Source organism: Erithacus rubecula (genome assembly GCF_903797595.1).
Source record: "Erithacus rubecula genome assembly, chromosome: 3".
NCBI classification, from domain to species: domain Eukaryota; kingdom Metazoa; phylum Chordata; class Aves; order Passeriformes; family Muscicapidae; genus Erithacus; species Erithacus rubecula.
This window is the reverse complement of record NC_136689.1, coordinates 25,003,123-25,019,860: the sequence shown is the minus strand read 5'-3', so window position 1 is coordinate 25,019,860 and position 16,738 is coordinate 25,003,123. Positions and strand designations below refer to the sequence as shown.

Here is a 16,738-nt window from a genome sequence, read left to right as displayed (position 1 = left end):
AATTGTTGGGCAAGAAAAATCCTGCAGAACACATCTATTCTGAAAAACACTAATAAAATGAGAGTAAAAAAACCCTCCACCCAATAGCAGTCTGCAGTGGAAAATGAGAAGCCCCCACACTGATCACAAAAGAAACCCAAGAGAATGCCTCTGATAGTGAGGATAAGAACTCATCTAAACCTGCTGGTTACCTTAGGATCAAAGTGTCTTATGTGCACTATTTCTTAGGCTAAGTGGACATGGGAAAAGCTTAGAAGATAACTGTCACAGAAAAAGCTTGCAACTAAGGCAAGATATTTGCACTCCTTTGAGACAGCAAGTCAGCATCATGTAATTTATTTATTAGCTACCATAATTATACATATACATATGTATATAACTAGTATTTAATGCAAATTCAAACAGAAATTAAATTAATTATCAGGAAGGATGATAATAATAAAGTAGGACTTTGAAAGAGATCAGAATTCCACCTGAGAAAAAAGAGAAATGTACAGGCTGATATCACTGCCTGAGAAAATATACGCTCCAAATTCATAATCAAGACATTGTATCTGAACTTTTGGAGCATATTCTTCAGCAAGAACTCATTGCAATGACCTTCCAGTTCTTTGTCCTGATACTTGACAACAATATGAGCCTTCTCAGGTCCTAGGGCAACAGACAAGAGTCCTCTCCTTGGGTATTTATGGGACAGCCCTCCCTACATCATGTAGCAAACAAAAGAGAAACACTTTCTTTTCACTGTTTTTGATGTACATCCATCCTTTATTAAACAAGATTTAAGGATCTTAAAAGATGCATCCAGCTCATGTAGAGGTATACAAGGACCACGCTGGACAAAGGAAATTATGTTTACTGATAGCATATTGGATATCCCACAGAAAGATAGCTTCAATAACTTGCACAGTGGGGAAAATCATCTTGTTCAAAGGTATGTTGCATATGCATTAAGAGATTTCATCCAGAAAATGACTACAAATGATCAGTAAATGCAAATTTTGGACTGTGTCTATGTTGGAAGCTAATGCACATTAAGACTATTGAACTTTTTTCTTCTCTCTGCTCTTTCAGTGGGGATGTTCTGTTCTAAAATACCAATCCTTTGCATGTCAGGCACAGCAACTGCCAAGAATAACTCCAGTAAGCTCTAACTATTCAAGACCTTGCCTCTAGCTTGTTTTGTAAAAGCAGTAAGAAATGCAGAACTTCAATTATGCTTTGAAGGTTACAATCTTAAGCAATAATCACTAAAAGTAAAACTGCAAATTAGACATGATCTACAAAATCATTATCACTAAGAATTATGCTGCAGACTCAAACACAAAGCCCTTGAAACTTAAAAAACTCTTCAAACTTTTAAAACTGAAGTAAATATTCATGGCTCTCTACACCAATGAGAAATTTTCAATGTTAAAGAAATCACAGTGACTGAAACAAAAGCTGTCTGTCAAATTCCCAATTACTGCAAAAGAAATTCAGTGTTTGGCCAATACTGTAAACCACTACCATGCAGATATCCAGGCTTGTTTGCCCAGTTTAGCAAACAGTAAATCCACATTAGCATAGTACTGGGCAAGCTCACTGGGCCTGATGAGAAGGAGGATATGTTTGCCTGAGTAGCACACTAATATTAATTCATACTAAATTCTCTAAAGAATAATTCTCATTTCCTTCCAGCAGCATGCCATGTGATGCTCTTCTCAGTTCTACCCTTTGCAATGGTAACTTTTCAAGAGCTACTGCCCATAAGACTGCTGTAACTGAGTACCAATTTGCTGATGTTGGCTCAGATTATCCTACAACTCTGCTGAAGGTTTGTTTGCACCACTCTAATAAGAATAATAACTTAATATATCTGGAAATCTCATTTGCAGAGGCTAAAAACAGTGCTATTGACACAAAGCAAAGAATTATTCCTCTCTGGACTGGCAAGTTTCTCTCATTAAACATTTCAATTCTGTAGGAAAATTCCTAATTGTACAGATTTGTGTCTATTTCTATCTCTTTCTTCTGAAGAGGAACTCAACACATTTTGGACAGACTTTATATTGAGGCTGAAAAACATGATTCGCTCTAAACCACTACAGAGGAACTAAGATATTTGATTAATCATTACAAATGACATACTTGAAAAACATCCCACACTAATGAACAGGAAATGCTCAACATTAAAGTTAAGTTACAGTAAATAACTTCTGTATGAAAAATTTGAATAATCTTTGAGTAGCTGGTGGATACTGTTTGCAATATACAACTGGCAGCAAATTTTCCACTACACCTGGGAGAACTGGTCTCCAAAGTTCTTAATTTCTGGAATCAGTCAGGCTTCAGATCAATGGATCCAACAAGCTAATACCCAATCCTTTAGAAGTAGAATCAGTTTTTGTATAGAAAAAGCTTCTCTACATTTCCTGTAGTGAAGTTTCTTCTTATCTCTTCAGACATAAATATAAATATTCATGTAGTTCAGAAAGTACTTAATTCTCTTCCACAATAACTCCTGGACATTCCCATATGGTAGTGCTGCACTCTGTTTCCTCCTTTAAAAACACCTCACTAAAAATTGATCAGACTTTGTTTCACAAGCTTTGTTTCTTGTTAATACACCACCACACATGTTGGTCTGTGCTATTCACAAAATGTCCTTCTAAAAACCAATTCCTGGACTTTCTTACATGCAAGACACTTCAGCTCCACATTAAAAGCTGATGCTTAGATGCAAGTTCTGAGCAGCCACAACCTGCTCCTGTTTGTTCATCACAAACATTCCTCTCAAAAACCAGAATTGTTTGGAATCTTCTTGCCATTTTTCAGATGTGAAAAAATTTCAATTAACTGAACACATTATATCTCATATGACTCATCATTTCATCAGGCTGGTCACACTGGAAATGGGGGTTCCTGTTTGTGGTAAAAACATTTAGAAAGTTTAGTACAGAGGCTATCTAGAAGCAGAAAGCAATACAGTACACTGAGATGCACATAGGACAAAAATCCAAACACAGGTTTAAGGAGAAAGGAACATCTTGCTCCCACTAGAAAGCTGTATTTTATTAGAAGTACATGGGCAAACAAATAGAGAAGATAAGAATTACCGTCAATCTCTGAGGTTACACACTGTATTTTTCTCATCCATACATTAGAAAAATATATTTACATATACTTTGCACAAAATATAAACATACAAATTAAAACCATTAACAATCTCAAATGCCTCTATCTAATTACAAAAGCTCTCAGTTCTTAGTAAAGACAAGTATAACTATTGCTATTTAAATGGGTAATAAAAATTCTTTTATTAGAAGTTAGCAGTAAAAGGGTCTGAAGGCACACACAGCTTGTTTTGCAATTTATGTCCAGCCTGAGTTCACCTGAGCTTTGTGAAATCCCACTGCCCCTCACTTGCCCAATACAAGATCTCTTGGCCTCTGTTCAAGCACCTGAAGCTGGGTTCCAGGCAGAGGCTGCCAGGCAGCAGCTGCTGCCTGAGTTTCTCAGCAGTGTATTTTACTGCAGGAATTCTCTTTATTAGTGTTTGTTTGTACAGGAATGTTTTATTTCCTCTCCAACCTCCTGCAGTTATTTCAGAGGACTGTTCTCACTGTCATTTCATTATATGCCTACTGTTGTTAACATTAAGTAAGCTACCTTAAAAAGAAAAAGCTCACATTTTATATATAACTTGCATGCATTTATATACAGACATACAGATGTAAGTCTTCTTTTAATATACAGTTCTTATCTGCAGGAAAACTGAGGGGGAATTACTGCTTAAAAATCCAAAGGATGGAACTGAATTAAAACAACTAGCATCAAGCTCTAAGTTATATCCTATGTTCTCATCATAGTAAAAAGTCTTTCAAACTCACAAATACCTGTAATTTTATCCCCCAAATCTGCTACACTAAGGTGAAGACAAAAACATATTAAAAAGAATGTTCAACCAAGCAGAAACCTTCCTAGTGGAGAAAGGAACAGCTTCAAGGTTGAACAGATTTTTAAATGGATAAATAATAGGGGAAATTAGCAAGCAGTTTTAAAACAATTTTTCCTCTCGACTTGATTGCTATAATGTGAAGATATAAATATTAAGATATGCACCAGCTATAAAAAACACATTACAAAGATAGGAAACTAAATCTGTCCTTATTCTAACTATGTCTGAGAGGAAAAAAAAGTGTTCTCAATATAGCAGAAAACATGCAAATATTTCTATGCACTTTATTGATACCTCAAAAGTCACCATTTTAAAGTAAATACTTCTTTGCTATGATAAGGCTCAAAATATTACAACAGTTTTGGAAAGCAGGTCTTAAATTCAAATTTTATTTTAATAGGTCTAAACTCTGCACTCTTCCAAAATACTACTGCAGCTACACTTTCACAATGTCAGCCTAGATGGTTCAAGTTACAACAACTACACTGTCTCTTTATTAAAAGCTTGCCTGCATTTGGAAATTAGCAAAAGACCCATAAAAACCAGTTACTGACATTTTTAGAGAAGAAAAATGCACAACAGATTGAAACTCTTAAGCAATGGCAACAACTAAGAAACAAAAATTAAAATAGGAACCAAAAAAATAAATAAATTGTGCTCCTCAGAATATTTTAAAATTTTCTGGGCATCTTTTTAATTCCTCTCTCAAATTCAAATGAGCAAACCAGACATTATATCTGCCCTGCCAAGGAACACAGTAAGATGCTGCTCCACAGTAACAAATACTTTAGTGCAAGTTCTTGTTGCCAACTCCAGTTGCCAGTCCTTCCTGTAAATCATGTGATTTGCCTGCAGGAGCCTGACAAAATAGTTACCAACACTGGGTGTGAGGCATGTCTGGGACAAATAGACTGGTTAGTAAACCCAGTAAACCATTCAGAAATACAAGCTGAAGAGGTAAAAATTTTTCACAACTCCTGCTTAGCTTTTGCTACATTACATTCATTTTTCACCACTATTTATCTCACCAGTTTAAGTACAAAAACCACAAGGTAACTTTGCTGTGATTGCCAGAAGTTTTCTCTAGAACCAAGAGGTGCTACAGCTGAACTGGCTTGGAAAATTATTTCCCTGGAAGCATACTTTGAGTGCACCAAATCACAAACCACTATGAGCCCCTTTTCCCAGTCAGGAGTGTCAGTGCTCCTGAAGTGGAAATGAGTACTGCTGGAAATTACTGTCTTCCCATGGTTTTTATCTGGCCCATACAAATCTCTGCAAAACTCAGTCTTCTCCCCTGTTCTCAAAACTATTTCCAGTCCCATTAAAAATAGCTTGTCTAAGTCGTGCCCTCACCAAAAGCACAGAAACATGGCACTGCACATCAACCATCACTGTTTAAAGAGCATCACATATTAGCCTGCTTTGAAAACTCCTGCCAGTTGTCCCAACCAGCAAATTCTCACACTAACAGTGACTTTAAGTTACAAAGGCACTGATAGCAAAAGGTATAACACAAAAACTTTATGCATATCAATTAATGCTAAAAAGTTTCTAGAAGCACAGATAAGTCAAACTAAAGTGAATTTACACTTGTGGTCTGCATGTATACTTTTTCTAAAAAACAAACAAATGAGAAAATCCACATTAGTAATTAGTAAAATAATTGGCTACAAAAAGATTGTGAACACAAAGGTAAGAAAATACCAAATGATTATTTTTACCTCAATACAGATTATGTAATTCTCATTTATTTGTTTTCAAGCAAGTCCATGATATTTGTTCCTGTAAGGTTCAATACACTGAGAAATATTTCAATGCAATTGCTGAATTAGAGAGCAATTACAATTTCCCACAAAACAACCTACATAAAAATTATTTACTGTATGAAATAGGTACAGGATTCATTTGTATGATCAGAACATCAAACTTTATTAAAACTTGTAGAATGTTCCATAATGCAGCCAAGTAATTCAGGCTTTCCTGTTCTACACTACACTCTCAAGTGCACAGAGAAACACCTGTTACTCCAGTAGTTTAAGCAACAAGATAAAGATGAAAGCCAAGGCTTTGCTGACCATAACCATAATCTCAAAGAATCTATCCTGTTATTTGAACTGTACTGAAATTTTCATTAGTCATTCTTAAATCACTAATATATTTGAGACCCTCAATAATCTAATTCTCCTGGTACCCAGACCTGATGCTGTATAAGGAGTCCTAGACTTGTCACTAGACTAAAAAGCCAATTTTCTTCCTCTTTCAGCATATACAGTGACCTGCAGAGTAGGATAACCTAATGTTTTGTCTTCCCCTAGAACAACATCCAGCAGCACTCTCCTACTATGCAAAAAACACAAAGAAATTATTCAAATCCAGATTTGGTAGGACTGGGAATGAAGCTCACATATCTACTGGAACAGTCATCCATAGAGCCACTCCACTCAAAATACCAGTCAGACACAACTTCAGCCATCCTGTTTGTAGAGAGCACTTTGCTGCTATAGGATCATGCCCCTTGTCATAAAATATCCCATAAAGTATGGGATTTATGGGCAACACTTCATTGCTATCTAATACAGGTGTGGGTTAGGGAGTGCAGACAAAAGATTGTTGGTTCCATGGTTTTGTTTTGTTTTTCCCTTCTTCCTAAATTAGCAGCACAGATGAATTTTTACTTACTATACAGAAAAGACTTTAAATTAAGAGCCATGCTGGATCAATAATGCAGAATACAAATCATACAGAGAACCCTGACTGCTACAGGGTAACAATGGCTGCAATGGTAAATTATGAGGAATTTCACTTCCCATTATTACATTTTATGTTGGGAAAAAATATCAACTTGTACATAAAGTAGCCTCAGAAAAGTTAATAGTTTAAATCTATTTTAATCTCACAAACTACAACATACAGTAAGATCCAGGTTTCATGTTTATGTCCCTTATCACATATGTCAATATTATTATTTTATATGGCAACAGTGAGCACTTTAGAGCACTCTGAGAGATCTGTATGATTTTGGGAATCCACCCAAAAAAGAGCTTGTTTGGCTTTAGTATGAGAAGAGCAAGGGGCACACTGACACCAGTTCCAGAGAGGATCAGATGTTTGTCCCCTTGGCTAAGATCAAGAGCAGTGGGGTTATAAAAAAATGCATATTGGGTTACCTGAAGTATCAATTTTCATGGCAAGAAATACTACTCTAATAGATCCAGGAGGAGAAAAAATTGTTCTGATTTTGAACAATCACTTCAGTAGTCAATTTGCAACCTTTAAATCATTTTTGACAGTGAGCTGGCATTCCCTTGAGAGCATTACATTCCTAAATAATGGCTGAGATTAAATATTCCATTTTCATGAGCTTTTAAATTAAACATATATAGTACGAGTTTTGATTACAAACAGCAATGGCAGAGTTTACAGCAGTAACAAATCTCCAAATCTTAAAAAAACAAAAAGCCCAAACCAATACTAATTTATAAATACAGTGTTGAAATAATTCACTTAGCTAAAACTAATTGCTGAAAAGTAGAATTCAAACCAGCCACACTAATCTAATCAGCAAGAGCAGGAAATGTTGAAGATCTCTATTAACTAATAGATATTAAATGTGGCCATTATCACGCACGATTTTCCTTTCTGTCAAATCTCAAAAGCTCAGGATGGTACCAAGAAATAATAATAATTTTTTAAACAAACACACACATGCACAGCATAGCAAAAGCCATGCTTGTAACAGAAACTCTATGTTGTTTGACATATGTGATGTGTGTGATTTAAGCCTGATTCATGAAACAAGCAGTTACTCAAGCTTTCTTGAGGAAAGAGGAGTGAGAAGCAACCCCTTCCCCTCTGTTTTTAACTTTTTCCCCATTAACTGGAACCTCAGGAAACTACACCTATCACACAATTTATTTGAACAAAGTACCTATAAATCAGTTTTGTCTATAAAGAGCTGCACATTTCCAGCTTGCAGAGAGGTTAAGCCTTTTTGAACCTCAGTATAAACAGCTAGGGATACACTCAATCTGTTCTTTCTTCACAAAAGATTAAAACAGCAGACAGAACACAATATATACTTTCTAAATCTAAAACTGAGTCTGTGACTCAAGAGACTGGTGTGGCATGAAAAGAGAACAATCTTCTTCCTGAAAAACACCCATTTGCTATTTGTACATCATCTTACAGTCACACACAGGAACTCAAAATATGAAAGAATTCATAAAAGTAAGAAGGTAAATGAAGCTGGATGAAACACAAGGAAAAAATACCCACATTTGAATGCCACTGTCACAACAAAGATGTACAACAGCCCTATCTTCAGTTCACTTTTGGGCCAAATAACTCAGAATGCTGCTGGGTCTCCAATTACAGAGTCCAGCCCATGCACAGGGGAAGGGAGGATGGAAGGAATCTCAACTATTAGAATACAAACTGCAAAATAATTAGTTGCTCTTGAGAGGGGGAAATGTCTCTGCAGAGGCATTGCAGGGAATGACTCTGGAATTCAAATAACTGTACTGAAATACTTGGATAGCAAAGTGGAAAAAAATCCAGTGTATATTTTGGTCTGATACAATCCACAATGGTCAAATCAGTTTATCTTGATCCTTTTCTTTTTTAGGAATATAAATAACTAATTCATTTTCTTCACTTTTTCTCTCCTTCTGTCCACATCAATTTGTAACACATAACTCAGGGAGCAGCTCTGGATCTAGGCTTATGTAGAGATATATTACCTTCAGCCAAGGACATCTTCAACAAAAAACCCAAGGAAAGCAACAAAATGCACACAGACACAGAAAAATATACCAGGCAGTCTACTTCATTTCTACTAGACAAAGGGAGAATTTGCATGCTCATTTAGTCCCAGCAAGCTGCACTTAAGGGATAAATAAAAATCTAATATTACATACTGCAGTAGGACTAGGATTGCCATGATAATAATCAGAGGTCATGTGTGATAAGCATCTCTCTAAGCTGAAGTAGGTAGTTGTGAAAAAATGGCATATTTGTCCTGTGTGGACTCTAACCACACCTTGGGTGTTATTAGGCTAACACCTAGTGCACACATGTTCTATTAAAGGGAGATGTATCCACAGAATGGAATAAAATAAAAAAAGAATTAATATATAAATGTATAAAGCTCTAGATTCTGACTATTCTACCTACACTATAAGTACCTGGCAATCTGAAGTGATTCTCTTCAAAGAAATTATGAAAAAGTTACCAAAAATTTATGAACTTTCCTATTTAAGCATATCAGTTGACTTCCCATCTTTCTACTTACTTGCAAGTATTTGACAAAACTTAAGAACAAAACCCAATATTAAACCACTCCCACATAATACTGAAATACAGCAGAAGCTTTGGTAATACATAATTTAAACAAAAGCAGAAATATAGTAAACCTAACTTTGTTTACAAGCTCTATAGCTATGAATGCTAAACCTAACTTTAATACAAGAATGAATACAAAGTAACAACATAAACTAATTATCTTCTAAAAATAAAAGAGCAATGTGACCAGAGCATATAGCTGCAGACATGAGAAGGATACAAAACCAATGCTCTCATAAATAAAAAGAATATTAAGTATTTTGGTATAATTCATCATCTTGCTTAGGGACATACGAAACTCTTTGAGAGAGGAAAAAAAGTCCAAGTTTATCAAACCAAGTTTTCGATTTGACACAAAATTTCTTTATGTTGGGTCCTACTCAAGCTCTTCAAAGCAATACGAGGACTCCCTTACCCTGGGACTTCTCAGCCAGTAGTTCTCAGCTGCAAATTCTGCAGAATGCTTTTAAATGTCAAAAGAGACATACCAAACTAAATATTTGCTTTTGGTTTACATCTCTCTGGAAGAAAGTGTAAACAATCATCATGGTCTTTAATGGGCCCCCAACTACATCTTGGCCTTTGCCTTTCAGCATCACTCTTGTTCTGAGGCATCTGGAGGAGAATAAGCTCTATACATTCCTGTAGCATAAGCCCTAACAGGTTTGTGAAAGTTTACTGCAATAATCAAAGCAATTTCTAATCCATGTAAAGAGTTTATGCTCTATTATCTTTCATAGTGCCAAACACATATTAGAATTTTAATAGAAATACAGTAACTGCGTGCTGTTCAAATATTGAATTTCACCCAATGGAACAAACTTAACACCATTTCAGTATAATTTTTACATCTGCAGTGCCTGAGTTTGCAGCACTGCAAAATAAAAACCAGTTTCTCATTCTTATTAATATAATCACTAGACTTCCCTTTTTAAAATCCACTATTAAATGTACCTACTGAAACCCCACACTATGTTCTTAGAATTGTCTAATGTATAATATGTGCTATACTCAATTTAACAAACAATCCAAGTCCACAAGGCATCACACTCAACCAGTCTAGCTTTCTGTAAATTAGTTTGATGCAACTGCATAAACAAACTTTGCAGCTTCCCAAGCACCGCAGAACTAGCATTTATAAGGAATATAAAATTAGGTCTTTACTATTCACACAAATCTGCAAAGCTATACTCCTCATTCCCAGTATTAAGTGTATGTACAGGCTTTACTTTGCCCAGAGTATAAAATGTACAGCTAAAGAATTAGCAAAGTTTTAAAGAGATTAGTACAGCAGAAAGATGTAACAAACAAAATTAACATATATTCAAAGATAATGACATTTGATTTTACCTGAAAATTAACATCTTCTTTTTTAAATATTAGAGCTCGAACTTCATCAGGATCTCCATTAAATATAGCTTGAACCAATGGTGGCTAAAATGAAGAAAAAACACATCTTAAAACAAAATCCCATTTTAGGTTTTAGTGGTATGCATACAGTTTTTTTGATACATAACAGAAACATAAGGTAATGACAAGAAACCCATTCCAGGCAGTAAAACAAAGAAACCAGCACCAGTACTTAGAATCAAAGAAACTGCAAGATTTTAAAACCTCAAACACATGGACATCCCCTAAGTCAATTAAATATATACATGAAAGGAAAAAAAAAGGAGCTAAGAAGACAAGCTTATAACAGCTGAAAAGAGAACGCCTTAGAACAAAATTAGGGTTGTCATTACATGCTGCAAATTCTATACAGCATAAGCAAACAATCCCCTTTTACATTAGCAAGTGACTCAAGTTACTGAAAGTCTTTCACCTGTTTAGACAGAGTGGGAAAGCAAAGTGCATCAGATAAGTATGGTAACAAATTCACACTCACACACATCTATTACTAAATATAGCAGGATTTCTTAGTAAGTAAGAAAAGCTGCTGAGGTATGCTAGCAAGATTTAAGTCAGTCACTTGACAGAATAAAATAATTTAAAGCAATAAAAGCACAGTCCCCAGTGTTCATCATTTTCAGAAAGTGCTAACTTGAGTCTAACAGTATTACCAGGATTGTGACTTATGTTAATTTTTAGTTTAGCTTAGAATTGCTCTTGTTTGATATAACTATATACTCTATCACTTCTCAAAATAAAGCATATTATTATAATACAATGATCACATCAGCTTCTAAAGTGGTACTGCATAAATGTACTAGGGAAGAGTGTGAAGTGGAGCAGAGGAAACCCACTTACCTCAAATGCATTTCCCCACGCCTTCTAAAACCCCACTGCTATTACACAAGAATCAAGACCTGTTCTTGCTGCACCATAAATAAGGTTACAAGAAATAGAATAAGAAAAAGACCCCTTGCAAGCAGAAATTCTACCACTAAGTTTCAGCTTTTTCCATCTTTATTACACGCAGATTTTAACACCTTGTCTTGTTTCAGTGCTGTACATATTAATCCCAATCTTAGGAATATAGCTATTGGTATTTGAGACAGCAGGAAATATGCCAACAAACAACATGCCTTACCAGCACATTTCCAGAGGGCGATGGATGTACAGATATATTTTCCTGAGGCAAACTGGAAATAAATGTGGGAGAATCATCTTCCTCCTCCTCCAAAACAACAATACAGACTCGACTCATTCGATCCGTTTGAGGAAGCAAAAGCAAACAAGAAAATGCCAGCAATGGTATTTTTGGAAGCAGACTGCAGGTATGGCAATAGTGACCATAGAGGAAATACTTTCACCTGTTTCACATGCCCTCACAAACTTGTGAATGCCACTGCTGGTGTCTTAGTATCTAGAAAGAGACATTCCAATACCCCTTCACACCTCATTTTCCAGACTTAAACACCATAAGATGTTCAAGACACTGCTGAAAAAAAAGTTGTTCCTTATAAAAGAAAAAGTCCCTAAGCATCGAAACCACAAAAACAAAACCGTGGAACAGCTGATAAAAATATCCCAAGATCCAATTCCATTCGAACAGCACTCACTGTGGCACACAGCTGTCCTTTCAGGAGCAAATTTGTCTTTGTTAATGTCACAACTTGCACAGCGTCCTCCTACCCCCACAGTGAAGTCATTGTTGCAGAAGACGACTCCGTCCTGCAGAGGACGGAACAAGGAACAATTGCCCCGAGAGAGACGGCCGCAGCTATTCCCACTCCTGCAAGGTCAGCTTCAATCAACCCTCACAGGCTTTCTGGGCACTGAAAATAAACGCGCCTCCCGATCATCCTGCCGTTCTACAGCTTCCTTTCCCAATGCCAAAAACAGTGCGGACAGAAAAATACATCTCGGCTCCGCAGTTGTTCAGGACCTGCTCAGAGGAAAAGAATTCTTTCCCATGCAAGAAAAGAGCTGCAACGTGCAGCAGGGCTGCAGCACATTTACATGCGATGAGTCAGAGCACAGGGACAATGAACTCCTTGAAGAATATTGCCGGCTGAATCCAGCAGAAGCAAAGCAGCCGGCGCTACTCCATCAGGGACACGGGCAATGCGGATCGTTCATCTCTCTCCAGTAGCTGTGGCTTCTCCATCGGGAATGCGTAAGGCAGGAACGCTGTTGAGGAGGAATGCTTCAGCAAAACAAGCTACTGCACACAAAAGCTCAAATTACTGCCTTAGACGATTTCTGCAAAAGCAGTTCATCATTCAAGTGTTTCTTTTGATCACCGTGTGAATGCAGTTCCCATGATAGTCTTCATTCAGATTGAGAGGGAGAGGAAAAAAAAAAAAGGGGGGGGGGGGTGGAATTCAGACTCCGTACATCTTCTCTGAGCCAACTTCTTTATCCGAACATCTGTCACTGCGCCAACCTGGTTCTCCTCTTCAGTTAGAGCCTCTGCTTATCAGTTTTTTTTCCTTGACGAATCAAATGACAATCAGCAGACCGCCTGGCCACGCTCAGAGGGCAGCCGGGTGTCCGAGGCGGCAGGAGCGGCGCACCGAGCCCTGCCCGGCAGCGCTCCGGGCAGAGCACTGCAGCCTGCCAGCCTGAAATGCCTTGTAATGCTCACATGTCACACTCAGAGCACCAGCCGCCGCTCCCAGGGCAACTTCCTCCGGCACCAAAAAAACCCGCCTTTTGCTTTTTTGGGGGCAGTCTTTGCAGTCTGCGCCAGTTCGGTGACTAACGCAGCTGAAAACGTAAAAATCCTATAACTGAAGAAAGAGCCACTGTTTAATATTTTCCACTAAAAGCCGCAAAGAAATGTGGTGTACTGGCTCTGCTGACTAAATACGCTTTAGGCAGTAAACAATTCCAGCACTTTTAACTGCTTTCATATGGCATTGGGCAGAGCAGCAAAACAGCGCTCGCTTAACTCATTGAAGACAACAAACGCAACACATTAACCCTCTGAAAATTAAATGAAAAGTAAAATCTTAAAGCAATAGCTGACTATTGAAAAGCCAGCTATTAATGACCAAACCCGTGGGGTTTTTGCAATTAGTACAGAAAAACACAACCTCAACTTGAAAAAAAAAAATTACATCAAGTGTAATTTAAATGTATTATTAAAATATACCATAATAATGAAGTATAATATGAAGCTCTACAACTTGCTGAATAAATACTTCAGCTTGAATCTGCCTAAATGGTGCTGGCTCGTGGGTGTATTATGTAAATGGCTTCTGTCAAAAGTTGCTGGATAAGCTTCAGTGTTACAGGAACAGAGGGAGGGGTTTTGCTCCTGCTGTGCAGCGGGAAGGCAGTTCTGATGTCCTTCAGTGGCAGCTAAGAGCAGAATTTGTCAATGGTGAGCAAGTTTATAGCTCCTCAATAAAGTATTTGCACTCAGGTTTCACACAGGAATCCGGGCACAGAGAAAGACAGGTTTAAATGGTGTGTAAATGGTTTGGATATAAATAGACATGCTGAATTTCCACCTTTGGGGGCCACAGACAGGAAAAGCTTACATGAACTCTTTAGCAAAAATGTCTACAGTAGCTTCATTGCAACATAATAAATTGTTTAAACACCTCCCTTTCCCCCTGACACTTTATGCAGGTGAAAGTTTTCTAAGTGCAAAAGAGTACCTTGGCCAAGGGTTCCCTGACCTTAAGAGTCCTGGCCTGGCAGAATATAGCACCAGATTCTGATTCATTGTGACATTTCAGACTAAAATTTCTCAAGACTAACAAATACCTTTATAAATATATTCTGTTCATTTCATAGAATCTAGTTGTTTTGAAATCTCATACTTTTGGTCTTAATTACAAAAAAGCAATGATTTCTATACCACATTGCTTTGCTCTAGCATTTCAGCCATTTATTAAAAAGCAACAACACATTTTCATATGAGTACATATGACAACTCATGTTCTTCTTGGCCACATCAGACCTAGTTCTAATATACTGTAGATATCCTCAAAGCTCAGTTATTGCAACACCCTACTATCTGCTATGGAATACAACAACAACATAGAAAATAGCTCGCTTTCTATTTGTGAAAAAAGCCCTAAGGAAGAGACACTGTAGCTTGCTTGCATAACAAAACATGCATTAAAAAAAATAAATCAGATTTTATGTGCAAAGCAAAATATTGGAAAAATGCATACTCAAGCTTCATATGATACACACACATTTGCTCGATAATGGTTTTGCAGCTAAGCCCATATGCTCAGTGTAAATGAACACCTTTCAGGAGTCTGTACATTTACACAGTAAGCAAATGCCAAGGGTTCCATATGCTTTCTTTGGAATTACCAACTAGACACATTGCTAGATAGAGATAATGCCTAGTTCAGTTCAAATTATCTGAACCTGGTCCATTTTTTACCTTTGTAATTAATATTTCAAAGTTAGCTAGAAATTCAATAGTTACCTAAAAAGCACACTTTTGCACTCAGTTAATTGCAAAAATTCAGAACATTTTAATTTACTGATAATTATGCTAGTGATCTTAGATATAATTGTAATACAATTAATATAAACTATTTCCAAAAGCTAGTCAACATATCTCACCTAACATTGTACAATTTTGAATTGTGACATTACTACAGAGAGTTAAAAGCCAGCATGTCACAGTTTGCATTACAAAGAGAACCAACACAACTGAGTCAATATTATATTGATTTCTATAGTAATCTAAGCCATGTAAGCAAAAACACCCCACTCACTATAGGACTGTGTGTATGTAATTGCTTCCATAACCAAAGGAAAACCCAGCTCTGGATATTTAATTTCTGCTCACAATTAACCAGCATTTCCCCCTTACATCCCCTTGAACCAAAAGCTGTGCCTCCACCTCAATGCAAACAGCATCTCTAATCACCTCTTCTTTCCACTTCAAAGAAGCCATCCAAATTATCTTCTGGTGTACAAAATGCAGCCTCTAATGTTACTTATGAGGTCGTCTAAAAACCAAAAGCTGTTTAGAATTCTACTGTGAGAAACCAAACTAAGGTTGCAATTTTTCAGCAGCTTATCTAGACTAACAAGTTTCTGTGTAGAAGAGTTAATAAATAGTACCAGAGAAGGAAAGCAGAGGAAATTCAAGATGATTAATTTAAGCTTCTGTTCCTGAGACTAATTTAGGAATCATAACAGAACTTTGTGAAGGTATAAAGAACATTGCATCTCAGTTTGTATTAATTAAACTTAAAATAACTGAAGACAGCAGGTCATCACCATCCATCTTCTCCAAATGTCATCTATTTCAATTAAAAAGCTTATGAAATGAGATGTAGGAAAGAAAACTCAAAAATGGCCTAACTTTTTAAAAGAATGCCATGTCTACAGGGGTTTGAGTGGTGATCTGATGACCTCCACAAGATTTGTTAGCAAAGTAAGATCTCCATACTTAATTCTCAAATTTTAAGAAATGCAGTGATGATATGCATTTTTGTGAAAATAAAGGTTTTTTCTGTTGACATGATAGCTGTAAGAAAAAAAGACATAATTTTCAAACTACACTTGTCTTTAAGTAAATCAAGTTTCAAGTCTTTAATGGGTGCATATAAAGAGAATATATTTTTTTAATAACCTGCAGGTTAAAACACAGATGTCTGCCATCAACACTAGACAGAAAAAAACCCATGAACTCTGAATCACCTAAAAACAGCAACCTTTTCTATAGATCTGCCCTCTTCTCTAGGAACAAATGAGAAGACTGTAGCAGCTGATGACACCAAAAACCAAACTACACTCAGTATCAAAGAATCCACTCCAATAAAGATTTCTCTCTTGCCAATCAGCATTTACCAAGGTTTTTTTCTGGGCTGAGATTAATCCAACTGGTTTCAGGTAATATTTTGTATGATCAAAAGGATCTAGGAAAGGAAGAAAATTGTTCTCTCAGGTTCCAGTAAAAATGAAAAAACTTAGAAGAAAGTAATGTATCAACTCTGCAAGGCAAACACCTAATCTGTGTAATTCTTCAGAAGACAAAGATTGCTTTAACAGCTACAGTTCTAAGTAAACAGGCATGCCCCTGTATCA

General features: G+C 36.6%; 1 protein-coding gene across 2 annotated transcripts in view; it reads right to left on the bottom strand.

Moving 5' to 3' along the window:
- The window catches only part of ANKRD28 (ankyrin repeat domain 28), a 116,047-nt gene that overhangs the window by 60,750 nt on the left and 38,559 nt on the right, over positions 1–16,738 (bottom strand). The window contains exons 1-2 of one of the 2 annotated variants that reach the window (XM_079300146.1): positions 11,814–13,350; positions 10,634–10,717 (exon numbers count right to left, since the gene is read on the bottom strand). In XM_079300146.1, coding sequence (XP_079156272.1) covers positions 10,634–10,717; positions 11,814–11,930 — 201 coding nt within the window. In that variant the 5' untranslated portion in view covers positions 11,931–13,350. Of the gene's footprint in view, positions 1–10,633; positions 10,718–11,813; positions 13,351–16,738 lie in introns of those variants that run through there. The other variant, XM_079300147.1, reaches the window with a different exon arrangement.